The following is a 14,390-nucleotide window of genomic DNA, read 5'->3' on the forward strand; positions in this document are numbered from 1 at the left end:
GAGGGTGTGTGCTAGGCTTACACATGTACACCAAGAAGAAAATCTATTATGATAAACATCTATATTTAAAAAGAAGAGACACTTGATTCAACAACCTACCTTTATACCTGAAGGAACTAGAAAGAAAAGAACAAATAAAGCAGAAATACATCAAATAGAAAATAGAAAATAATAGTAAAATCACTGAAAATAAGAGCTGTTTTATAAGATAAAATTGGCAAGCCCTCAGCAAGTCTAAATAAGGACAAAGAAAGAAGATCCCAATAAGTAAAATTAGAAATGAAAGAGGAGACAATAAAACTGATGTCACAGAAATAAAAAGTAAAGGATAATAAGATTATATGAACATTTATACACCAACTAGATAATCTAGATGAAATGAATAGATTCCTAGAAACATACCACCTGCTAAAATAAATCATGAATACATAGAAATTCTGAACATAACTGTAAGGGGTATCATGATTAAATCAATAATCTAAAACCTCTCAACAAGGAAAATCTAAGCTTCAAGCATAAATTCTACCAACTATTTAAAGAAGAATTCACACCAGTCCTTCTCAAGTCCCATAAAAGTAAAGAACAGGGTAGACTTTCAAATCCATTCTATGAGGCCCCCATTACCCTGATACCAAATCCAGACAAAAATAGTACAAGGAAAGAAAATTAGAAGCTAGTATCCCTGATGAATTCTGAATTCTTATTCATCTGAAGAACACATAAGCATATATTTACACACACACTTATATTTAGTAGCAGAGGAGGGCAGAAGCATCATTCTCTACTCATACAGAGGGGATTCCGTTAGTAGTAAAAAAGCAATAGTCTCTGAATTTCTCCAAATGTGAAAACTGCTTAAAATAAGACATGGCTCCAAACATAAAACAATGACTTGTACCTACCACAATTACAGATTTTTATTTTAATGTTTTATTTAAATTAATTTGTTAACATATAATGTATTATTAGTTTCAGGAGTAGAATTTAGTGATTCAACAGTTGTGTATAATGCCCAGTGCTCATTACATCAAGTGCCCTTCTTAATGTCAACTCTGAAGGGAAAAAGATAGAAAAGACCACTTGGGCACGTGTTAGTCTCTGGGCTGCTATAACAAATCCATGGATTGGGGGCTTATAAACAAGAGAAATTTATTTCTCACAGTTCTGGAATCTGGGAAATCCAAGATAAAGGTACCAGGAGATTTTTCAACTCTGGTGAGGTCTCTTTTTCTGCTTCATAGACTATTTGTCTTCTTGCTCTGTCCTCACATGACCAAAGGAAAAAAGGGAACTCTCTGATATCTCTTTTATAAGGGCACCGATCCCATTCATGAAGGCCCCACCCTCATGACCTAATCAACTGCCAGAGTTCTCATTTGCTAATACCATCATACTAAGGATTAAGTTTCAACATAGGAATTTGAGAAAGCCAGATTCAGTCTATAGCAGACTTTACTTTAAAAGTCTTTCTTCATGCTCTATCTATGATCTAAGATCTATATCTAATATCTGTGTTTAGGATACTTCCAACATACCGTATATGATTTTGAAACTTCTACACTCACAAAATTAGGTTACAAAATGTGATAGAAATCAAAATGGAAAATTTGGGAAAGGACCAAGGTAAAGAGTAGATGATTAATTGTATGAAATGATGTTAAAAGTCCTGCTAGGAAACTCCACTTCTGCATGTGGTACTTAAAAAGAGGCACTAGGGTATCCTTAAGAAAACCAAAGCTCCCCATCTTAAAGAAAGCATAACTATAAACTGCAAATGGAAGTAATGATTAAGAGCTTAATTTTATTTTTCTCTTGCAACCTGAGTAAAAATGAAGAAGAAAAGGACCTGCCAATCCATGACTTGTGTGACCAGTGCATTTAATTCCCATCCTCAGCTCAAAAATAAGTGGTTGTGATTAAGAGTTACTCTTTCCTGTGCTCAAATCTTGTCATAATATGAAATTTCTGAGCAGATCAAAAGTATAAAAATCCTGGGGTTAAAGCAAATGAACAATTTCATTTCTGGACAACAGAACTTAGAAATATGTCCTAGCAAACCCCACAAGTCACAGTACATGTCACATTCAAGGAGAAGGGCAGTAATCTGAGGTTTGTTTACCCTACTTTGTAAAATCCTATCAACTGTCCTATCAATGGTACTTCTAGGAAAAATGTGTTCCCTCTGAGATTTTCTAGTTCATAAATTTTCTACACAACTTAGAATATAACTCATAGTAAAAGAGAGAAGGAACTTTTGGGTCTTCAGGGGAAGGCCTTCTTACAATTACAACTGTCCTAAAAATAAGAATTTTCTTCTGTATCAAAATTGTAACAATTAAATACTAATCTGTTTTACATGAAGTAAGGTATAGAGTGGTCCAAGGAGGTCCCTATCAATTGGAAATTAATGTTTCAGTGATAATTTAAGTAAACAGCTCCCTCTGATGGGGACTTTAGTCTTAGACAACATTTGAATCAATTTAAAAGTAAAAAAATTACTGTAAGGAATATCCCAAGAAGGCATTAGGAATATTTATTTTCTTTTTTTTCTTTGCAAGTTTTTAATTTAACTTCCAGTAGGTTAAAATGCAGTGTAATATTAGTTTCAGGTGCAGAATTTAATGATTTATTACTTACATAAAACACCAAGTATTCATCACAGCAAGTGCCGCTCTTAATCCGCATTACCTATTTAATCCATTTCTCCACCCACCTCCCCTCTACCAACCATCAGTTTGTTTTCAACACTTAAGAGACTATTTCTTTAGGGAGGAGTCAAGATGGCGGAGAAGTAGCAGGCTGAGACAACTTCAGGTAGCGGGAGATCAGCTAAATAGCTTATCTAAAGATTGCAAACACCTACGAATCCAACAGGAGATTGAAGAGAAGAAGAACAGCAATTCTAGAAACAGAAAATCAACCACTATCTGAAAGGTAGGACTGGCGGAGAAGTGAATCCAAAGCGACGGGAAGATAGACCGTGGGGGGAGGGGCCGGCTCCCGGCGAGCGGCGGAGCAACGGAGCAAAATCAAGACTTTTAAAAGTCTGTTCCGCTGAGGGACATCGCTCCAGAGGCTTAACTGGGGTGAAGCCCAGGCGGGGTCAGCGCGGCCTCAGGTCCCGCAGGGTCGCAGAAGGATGGGGGGTGTCTGAGTGTCGCAGAGCTTACCGGTATTAGAACGGGGAAGCGGGCTACAGAGACAGAGCCGAAGAGTGACTCTCAGCTAGGGGTTTCCTTGAACCGGTCGCAGGTTCGGTCAGCTAGGAGCGCAGCCAGAGGCCAGGGTGATGGGAGTCATTGGGTGCTGTTCTCTGAGGGTGCACTGAGGAGTGGGAGGCCGCCATCTTCATTCCTGTCCTCCAGAACTCTACGGAAAGTGCTCAGGGAACAAAAGCTCCCGAAAGCAAACCCCAGCGGATTACTCAGCGTGGCCCCGGGTAAGGGCAGTGCAACTCCGCCTGGGGCAAAGACGCTTGAGAATCACTACAACAAGCCCCTCCCCCAGAAGATCAACGGGAAACCCAGCCAGGACCAAGTTCACCTACCAAGGAGTGCAGTTTCAATACCAAGGAGAGCGGCGGAATTCCAGAGGAGAAGAAAGCAAAGCACGGAACTCATGGCTATCTCCCCATGATTTTTTAGCCTTGCAGTTAATTTAATTTTTTTTCTTTTTCAATTATTTTTTCTTTTTCTCTTCTTCTGCGGAATTTTTTTAACTTTTACCATTTTCTTTTTTAACGTTTTTTAACTAGTTTATCTAATATATATATATTTTTTTTCCTTTTTATATTTTTTCTTTATTGGTTTTCTTTTTTTAATTGTTTTTTGTTTATTTGTTTGTTTGTTTTCTTTCTTTCTGAACCTTTTTATCCCCTTTATCCCCCCTCACGATTTGGGATCTCTTCTGATTAGGCTAAAGCATATTTTCCTGGGGTGGTTGCCACCCTTTTAGTATTTTACTTGCTCCTTCATATACTCTTATTTGGACAAAATGACAAGGCGGAAAAATTCACCACAAAAAAAAGAACAAGAGGCAGTACCGAAGGCTAGGGACCTAATCAATACAGACATTGGTAATATGTCAGATCTAGAGTTCAGAATGACGATTCTCAAGGTTCTAGCCGGGCTCGAAAAAGGCATGGAAGATATTAGAGAAACCCTCTTGGGAGATATAAAAGCCCTTTCTGGAGAAATAAAAGAACTAAAATCGAACCAAGTTGAAATCAAAAAAGCTATTAATGAGGTGCAATCAAAAATGGAGGCTCTCACTGCTAAGATAAATGAGGCAGAAGAAAGAATTAGCGATATAGAAGACCAAATGACAGAGAATAAAGAAGCTGAGCAAAAGAGGGACAAACAGCTACTGGACCACGAGGGGAGAATTCGAGAGATAAGTGACACCAGAAGACGAAACAACGTTAGAATAATTGGGATTCCAGAAGAAGAGGAAACAGAGAGGGGAGCAGAAGGTATGTTGGAGAGAATTATTGGAGAGAATTTACCCAATATGGCAAGGGAACAAGCATCAAAATCCAGGAGGTTCAGAGAACCCCCCTCAAGTTCAATAAGAATAGGTCCACACCCCGTCACCTAATAGTAAAATTGACAAGTCTTAGTGACAAAGAGAAGATCCTGAAAGCAGCCCGGGAAAAGAAGTCTATAACGTACAATGGTAAAAATATTAGATTGGCAGCAGACTTATCCACAGAGACCTGGCAGGCCAGAAAGAGCTGGCATGATATATTCAGAGTACTAAATGAGAAAAACATGCAGCCAAGGATACTATATCCAGCTAGGCTATCATTGAAAATAGAAGGAGAGATTAAAAGCTTCCAGGACAAACAAAAACTGAAAGAATTTGCAAATACCAAACCAGCTCTATAGGAAATATTGAAAGGGGTCCTCTAAGCAAAGAGAGACCCTCAAAGTAGTAGATCAGAAAGAAACAGAGACAATATACAATAACAGTCACCTTAGAGGCAATACAATGGCACTAAATTCATATCTCTCAATACTTACCCTGAATGTTAATGGGCTAAATGCCCCAATCAAAAGACACAGGGTATCAGAATGGATGAAAAAACAAAACCCATCTATATGTTGCCTACAAGAAACTCATCTTAAACCCGAAGACACCTCCAGGTTTAAAGTGAGGGGGTGGAAAAGAATTTACCATGCTAATGGACATCAGAAGAAAGCAGGAGTGGCAATCCTTATATCAGATCAATTAGATTTTAAGCCAAAGACTATAATAAGAGATGAGGAAGGACACTATATCCTACTCAAAGGAACTGTCCAACAGAAGATCTAACAATTTTAAATATCTATGCCCCTAACGTGGGAGCAGCCAACTATATAAACCAATTAATAACAAAATCAAAGAAACACATCGACAAGAATACAATAATAGTAGGGGATTTTAACACTCCCCTCACTGAAATGGACAGATCATCCAAGCAAAAGATCAACAAGGAAATCAAGGCCTTAAATGACACACTGGACCAGATGGACATCACAGATATATTCAGAACATTTCATCCCAAAGCAACAGAATACACCTTCTTCTCTAGTGCACATGGAACATTCTCCAGAATAGATCACATCCTGGGTCCTAAATCAGGTCTCAACCGGTATCAAAAGATTGGGATCATTCCCTGCATATTTTCAGACCACAATGCTCTGAAGCTAGAACTCAATCACAAGAGGGAATTTGGAAAGAACCCAAATACATGGAGACTAAACAGTATCCTTCTAAAGAATGAATGGGTCAACCAGAAAATTAAAAGAAGAATTGAAAAAAATCATGGAAACAAATGATAATGAAAACACAATGGTTCAGAATCTGTGGGATACAACAAAGGCAGTCCTGAGAGGAAAATATATAGCGGTACAAGCCTTTCTCAAGAAACAAGAAAGGTCTCAGGTACACAACCTAACCCTACACCTAAAGGAGCTGGAGAAAGAACAAGAAAGAAACCCTAAACCCAGCAGGAGAAGAGAAATCATAAAGATCAGAGCAGAAATCAAGGACATAGAAACCAAAAAACAATAGAACAAATCAACAAAACTAGGAGCTGGTCCTTTGAAAGAATTAATAAGATTGATAAACCCCTGGCCAGACTTATCAAAAAGAAAAGAGAAAGGACCCAAATTAATAAAATCATGAATGAAAGAGGAGAGATCACAACAAACACCAAAGAAATACAGACAATTATAAGAACATACTATGAGCAGCTCTATGCCAACAAATTTGACAATCTGGAAGAAATGGATGCATTCCTAGAGACATATAAACTACCACAACTGAACCAGGAAGAAATAGAAAGCCTCAACAGACCCATAACCAGTAAGGAGATTGAAACAGTCATCAAAAATCTCCAAACAAACAAAAGCCCAGGGCCAGATGGCTTCCCGGGGGAATTCTACCAAACATTTAAAGAAGAACTAATTCCTATTCTCCTGAAACTGTTCCAAAAAATAGAAATGGAAGGAAAACTTCCAAACTCATTTTATGAGGCCAGCATCACCTTGATCCCAAAACCAGACAAGGATCCCATCAAAAAACAGAACTACAGACCAATATCCTTGATGAACACAGATGCAAAAATTCTCGCCAAAATACTAGCCAATAGGATTCAACAGTACATTAAAAGGATTATTCACCACGACCAAGTGGGATTTATTCCAGGGCTGCAAGGCTGGTTCAACATCCGCAAATCAATCAATGTGATACAACACATTAATAAAAGAAAGAACAAGAACCATATGATACTCTCCATAGATGCTGAAAAAGCATTTGACAAAGTACAGCATCCCTTCCTGATCAAAACTCTTCAAAGTGTAGGGATAGACGGCACATACCTCAATATTATCAAAGCCATCTATGAAAAACCCACCACAAATATCATTCTCAATGGAGAAAAACTGAAAGCTTTTCCGCTAAGGTCAGGAACACGGCAGGGATGTCCGTTATCACCACTGCTATTCAACATAGTACTAGAAGTCCTAGCCTCAGCAATCAGACAACAAAAGGAAATTAAAGGCATCCAAATCGGCAAAGAAGAAGTCAAGCTATCACTCTTCGCAGGTGATATGATACTCTATGTGGAAAACCCAAAAGACTCCACTCCAAAACTGCTAGAACTTGTGCAGGAATTCTGTCAAGTGTCAGGATATAAAATCAATGCACAGAAATCAGTTGCATTTCTCTACACCAACAACAAGACAGAAGAAAGAGAAATTAAGGAGTCCATCCCATTTACAATTGCACCCAAAACTATAAGATACCTAGGAATAAACCTAACCAAAGAGACTAAGAATCTATACACAGGAAACTATAAAGTACTCATGAAAGAAATTGAGGAAGACACAAAGAAATGGAAAAATGTTCCATGCTCCTGGATTGGAAGAATAAATATTGTGAAAATGTCTATGCTACCTAAAGCAATCTACACATTTAATGCAATTCCTATCAAAGTACCATCCATTCTTTTCAAAGAAATGGAACAAATAATCCTAAAATTTATATGGAACCAGAAAAGACCTCGAATAGCCAAAGGAATATTGAAAAAGAAAGCCAAAGTTGGTGGCATCACAATTCCCGACTTCAAGCTCTATTACAAAGCTGTCGTCATCAAGACAGCATGGTACTGGCACAAAAACAGACACATAGATCAATGGATCAGAATAGAGAGCCCAGAAATGGACCCTCAACTCTATGGTCAACTCATCTTTGACAAAGCAGGAAAGAATGTCCAATGGAAAAAAGACAGCCTCTTCAATAAATGGTGTTGCGAAAATTGGACAGCCAAAGTAATTTTGAAAAAGAAAACCAATGTTGGAGACATCACAATTCCATAATTCAAATGATATTACAAAGCTGTAGTGATGAAGACAGTATGGTTGTGGCACAAAAACAGACACTGTTCAATGGAACAGAAGAGAAAATCCAGAAATGGACCCTCAACTATATGGTCAACTAATCTTTAACAAAGCAGGGCAGAGTATCAAATGGGGAAAAAATCCTATCTCTCCAAAAAAGTGTTGGGAAAACTGAACAGCAACATGCAAAAACAATGAAACAGGACCATTGTTTACATGATACACAAGAATAAATTCAAAATGGATGAAAGATCTAAATCTGAGATAGAACACCATCAGAATCCTAGAGAAGAACACAGCTAGAAACCTATTTAACATTAACCATAGCAATTTCTTACTCAATACATCTCTAAGGCAAGAGATACAAAAGCAAAAATAAACTACTGCAACTTCATCAAGATAGAAAGCTTCTTCACAGAAAAATAAAAAATCAACAAATCTAAAAAACAACTTCTGAATGGGAGAAAATATTTGCAAATGACACATCTAATAAAGGATTAGTATCCAAAATATATAAAGAACTTATCAAATTCAACACCCAAAAAACAATAGCCCAGTTAAAAATGGGCAGAAGAGATGAATAGACATTTCTCCAAAACCATATAGATGTCCAACAGACAAATGAAAAGATGCTCAACATCATGATCATCAGGGAAATAGAAATGAAAACTACAATGAGATATAACACCTTACACCTATCAGGGCTAAAACTAACAATATAGGAAATAACAGGTTGTTGGCAAGTTTGTGGAGAAAGGGAAAAGGGGAGCCCTCTTATACTATTAGTGGGAATGCAAACTGGTGCAGCTACTCTGGAAAACAGTCCAGAAGTTCCTCAGAAAATAAAAAACAGTATTAACTTGTGACCCATCTTCTAGGTGGATCCACGAAATTCACCTAGGTATTTACCCAAAGGATACAAAAATACTGATTCAAAGGGGCTCATGCACTCTGATATTTACAGAAGCATTATCAACAATACCTAAGTTTGGAAAGAGCCAAATTGTCCATTGACTGGTGAATGGACAAAGAAGAAGTGGTATATGTGTACAATGAAATATTACTCAGGCATGAGAAAGAATGAGATCTTACCATTTGCAATGACCTGAATGGAGGTAGAGACTATTATGTTAAGCTAAATAACTCAGTCAGAGAAAGACAAATACAATATAATTTCGTGCCTATGTGAAATTTAAGAAACAAAGAAATGAATAGGGGAAAAAGAGAGACAAACCATAAAACAGAATCTTAACTATAGAGAACACACTGAGGGTTGCTGGAGGGAAAGTGGGGGGGCAGGTTAAACAGGTGATGGCAATTAAAGAGGGAACTGGTTGTAATGAGCAATGGATGTTGTATGTAACTGATAATCATGATATTCTTGCTTAAAGCTGACATGATACTGCATGTTAACTAAGTGGAATTTAAATAAAAATTTGAAACAAACAAACAAAAGAATAAAGTAGAGCAAAACAGACTACAAAGAGTAGTAGACATGAAATGGGAAGGCTAAGAATTTAGGTAAATCTTATTTTATGTAGCTCTGTGACTTTAGATAAATCTAACTACACCAAGCTTCACTTTCCCATACACACAACAAATATATTTTGATGATCAGTTATTTGTTGGTTTGGCTCAAAACAGAGGTCAAAAATAAAAATAAAAAAAATTAAAAAAAAATAAAGGTCAAACATAAAAATCTACTGAAAGACACGTGATCCATAATGTCTACATAGGCAAAATAGGTGAACCTTGATTGTCTTTATGGAATCTTCAGTCTCTAGCATTTAAAGGAGACATATTCTTGTAAATTGGAGGATAGAAATTGGGAGCACAAACAGAGTATCTGACACATGCTTCTAATACCAACTGATAATAAGAACACCCCCAATAATGCACTGTCATGCTACTGGTAGCTAATTCAATGCTTTGAAGACTACCATAAATGTTCCAAGGAGAAATAAAAGCTCAAAATGACAATGGGGATAAAAGACAACATGTTTCTTACTTAATGTTATTACTAAACAGAACAAAGATGTGGAGAAGTAATTGTGGTATTGGTGAGGAAAAAAAAGGCCACTTTACAAAGACTAAAAATATACTATAAGACTCAACCTTCCTTTACCATGTTAAGGAAAAAAATGGCCTAAGAAGATTGCAACTAAATGTATTTTATTTAAACACATAGAATCTCCCTGTATATAACTAACCACAGAGACGGACAATGTTTCTGATCAAAATGGTGTCCTACTCAGAGTTTTTCTCAGAGCAAGCTTAATGTCTCTGTTTCTCAAGCTGTAAATGAAAGGGTTCAGCATGGGAACTGCATTCGTATAAAAGACAGAGGAGATTTTTCCCTCATCCATAGACACAGCAGATGATGGTTTAAGATACATAAATGCAGCAGATCCAAAGAAGAGAGAAACAGCAATTATGTGGGAGCTGCATGTGCTGAAGGCTTTCGACCTGCCCTCAGTGGAGCTGATGCACAGGATGCTGGACAGGATGAAACCATAAGACACAAAGATGGTGACACTGGGCACAATCACATTGATGCCCACCACAGTGAAAACCACTAGCTCATTCACATAGGTGCTGGTGCAGGAGAGCTGAAGCAGAGGGAGAATGTCACACAAATAATGGTTGATGGTGTTTGCATCACAGAAGGTCAGTTTCAGCATGCATCCTGTGTGAGCCATGGCACCCGAAAATGACACCAAGTATGAACCAAGCATAAGGATGGAACACACTTTAGGTGACATGGCAATATTATATAAGAGTGGGTTACAGATGGCCATATAGCGATCATAGGCCATTGATGTCAGGACATAACATTCAGAAATAGCAAAAAAGCAGAAAAAGTAAAGCTGGGTCATGCATCCCCTGTAGGAGATAATATTCTCCTTTGATGAGAAGTTAATCAGCATTTTCGGTGTAAATACAGAAGAATAGCAGAGGTCTATGAAGGACAAATTGAAGAGGAAAAAGTACATGGGGATGTGCAGGTGTGCATTCAGCAGGATTAGCATTATCAAGCCCAAATTTCCCAACACGGTGATCACATACATGACTAGAAACAGGCAGAACAGGGGGAGCTGGAGATATGGTAAGTCTGTTAGCCCCATCAGAATGAATTCAGTCACAAAGGAAGCATTTCCAGGAGCCATTCTTCTCTAAGGGGATCTGTGAACATAGGAAAACATAGAGAACAATTTAATTTTTCCCATGACATCACCTCTCACAAGAGTTGGGTTTGTACTGGGAATATTTGAGACTAGCCCAACAAGGACCCACAGAACCTGCTTTATCACTATCGTGAATCAAGTCACCTGGACATTCCCTCATTAAAGTTCTTTTAAGCTGTATAAGCAAAGAGCATCAAAACCTGACCTACAAGTTGAAGACCACTCTTTCCATATGCTAACAGGACTGCTATGAAACCAAAGGTTAAAGGAGAAGATTGCAACAGGAGAGAATCACCTTCTCTCGTTTTATTTCTTTGACCACATTGTCCCTAACCAGTAACTGGAGGCAGCAATCCCAAAAACCTGGTGCTGCCTTCTAATGGGGATTAGACTTGGTGTGGTGGGACTGAAGAACATTCTTTCTAATCCAAAACTGAAGAATCAGAGGCTTGGAGAGTTTAAGCTCCTGCCCCATGTCACTGAGTAAAAACCATAAATGTACAAGAATGAGAGTTCCATCCATGGAACTGACCAATAAATTGCATTCTTGAAACCTAATAATATCTCTGAACCTTCCCTTCCCTACATGGCTACCCTCCCCTCCAACAGATTCTTCTGTCAAATTCACATGAGTCTGAGGACTGCAAAGACTGGAAAGAAAGTAGCATATCATAGATCCCTGGGCTTCCATCACAAAAGGAAGACAGAATATAAATGGAATTCAGAAATTCACCCTCCTTAGGTAAGAACACCTTAGTCCTTCCTTACCAGTATTACCCTTGTGGTCCTGAAAGGGCAGATTTAATCTCTGTGGCTTTGCTCACTTTGATTCTATGAGGACAGACCCCACACTTAATTTCTGAGCCCTGGAAATCCTTCTGAACCACAGATAACAATTTCTGATTATGAGTCCTCTCAAGCAACAGACAAAAATAAACAGCCTTTATTATTATCATTTTTGCCACTTGGTAAATCACAGAAGACTTAAGGTGAGTGTAATGATATAATGTCCACAGTTATAAACAGGGCAGGAGCTTGCTCAGTCTCTTCCACAGGGAATGATTTCTGGTGTAATAAGGTCTTGAGGGGGTTGCATTTACACACAGAACCACAACAGGTCTCTATTTCCTTAGGGATCCAAAATTTTACTCAAGGTTTCCCTCCACTGTAGGGATTAGACATCTCCCAAAGAGGAACCAAAAATAAATTCTCATTTCCCATTAAGCAACATGGCAGAAGAGGAAGCTCTAGACCCTGTGACCCTCCATGAACACACTGATTCAGAAATGTTTCCTATACAGATTCCCTTTGTAAGAAATCCAGATACTAGTTAAGGTAGTCCTGCTCCAAGTTAAAGCATGAATCTAGTCACATTGGAACTACCAGAGATATCCCAGATATCCTGTTGTAACACTTCTCCTTGCACAGCACCTTCAAATTGGGACAACCGCACCCCCCCCCCCCCCCGCCATCCAGTGTCTGGCTTCTCCTGGGGAGGAAAAGAAGTACACCATGTGTCCAATGCCCCAACTTTTATTAGCCAGTCCAGAAGACTGGCTTCTGGATACTATATGTCAGAAAGTAGAGGGGATAAAAAAAGGGGCATTCTTTACCTGCCCATGAAAGAGACAAAAAATGATGGTGGTTTGCACTAGAAGTCACCAGATTTCCTCACCCAGGCATAGTATAGAGGAAACAATTGAAAACCCCTTTTCTACAGCTTCTCTAGGGTGGGGGAAAAATGTGCACCACACATCTAATAACACAACTTATCTGTGAGCTGCCTGAGGAATTGGCTTCAGTCTTGCTTATTTTAGAACACAGATGCAACTCTGCATACTGTGGATGCCTGGGGTGGGGGGCAACTAAGAACAAAGTAAAAGGATTAGCCTGTACACACTTGGGAGGCCTCCAGAGTGTCTGATCAGACATATTGTTGGTACTTTCTTGAGTCCAAGGCAAGACCATGAATATTAGGACAGATGAGTATTTTGTTTAATGTGTAGACACCAATGTAGAGTCAATAAAAATGAAGACAAGTTGAAACACTTTCCAAAAAGGAATAAGAGAAATTTCCACAAACTGACACTAATGAAATGAAAATATGTGATTTACGTGACAGAGAATTTAAAAAAACTGTCATAAAGATGCTCACTGGAGTCAAAGAAAAATTCACAAACCAAGTGAAAATGTCAACACAGAGACAGGAAGCTTAAAAGTATTAAACAGAAATCATGGAGCTGAAAAATACAATAGATGAATTGAAAAACTCAACAGGGGTTCAAGAGCAAACATGATCAAACAAAAGAAAGAAACACTGAATTTGATGAAAGGTGACTGGAAATTATTCAGCTAGAAGGTCAAAATGAAAAAAAAAAAGTAGTGGAGAAAGCTTGAGGGACTTATTGGATCCAACCAAGTGGATCAATAGATGTATTTTGGAAACCCCAGTTGGAGAGGGAGAATGAACCAGAATGTATATTCAAAGAAAAAAAGCCTGAAAAATTCACAAATTATGGCAATTTCCCAATACTTTGACTTATTTATAGAAAGATAAAACCCACAAAAATTGCAATAATGTGTATATATATATACAAAGACCAAGGTTCAATTGCTAATCCACTCTCCACTTTATTTAACTGAACTAACCTGACTTCCACCTTCAGATTTAGGTCTATACCAATTTCCAGGAAGGATGCTTATCTAAGCAGGTAAGATATAAAAGATTCTCAACCAATATTCTGTGATTCCACACAAATTTACTGACTGCTGAATCACCTTTAAAATTAAAATTGTGATATTTGGTTTCTATTTAATCATTATGCTTTATGATAGCTCTGGTGATTATGCAAAAATTATGCCTAAAGAAGTTCTTTAAGAAAAGATTTTTGTCAAACAAACAAACAAACAAAAATATTGTAAAAGTAGCAAGACAAAAGGAGTCCCTAAAGTATAAGGGAAGACAAATCAGGTTAGCAGCAGATCTGTCAAGAAAATCTTGACAAGCTGGAAGAAAGTGGCATGATATATACGATGTGCAGAAAGAGAAAAACTGCAAGCAAGAAGATGCTATCAAGCAAGACTATCATTCAGAACAGAAAGAGATAAAGAGTTTCCCAACATACTAAAGGAATTTGTGACCACTAAATATCAGCTCTACAAAAAATTTAAAGGGGACTTTTGAATGGGAAATAAAGACCAAAAGCGACAAAGACTAGAAAGGAAAAGAGAAAATCTCCAGGAACAACACAAAACAAGTAATGAAACACTAAATATTTATGTATCAATAATTACTTAGAATGTAAATGGAATGAAGGCTCCA

General features: G+C 37.8%; 1 protein-coding gene across 1 annotated transcript; it reads right to left on the bottom strand.

Moving 5' to 3' along the window:
- Positions 1-10,117: 10,117 nt before the first annotated feature.
- Positions 10,118-11,050, bottom strand: LOC125078868 (olfactory receptor 147-like). Its single transcript, XM_047692095.1, has one exon. It carries the CDS (start codon positions 11,048-11,050, stop codon positions 10,118-10,120), a length of 933 nt encoding a protein of 310 aa, XP_047548051.1.
- Positions 11,051-14,390: the final 3,340 nt, after the last annotated feature.

The sequence above is a fragment of the Lutra lutra genome, chromosome 10 (assembly GCF_902655055.1).
Source record: "Lutra lutra chromosome 10, mLutLut1.2, whole genome shotgun sequence".
NCBI classification, from domain to species: Eukaryota; Metazoa; Chordata; class Mammalia; order Carnivora; family Mustelidae; genus Lutra; species Lutra lutra.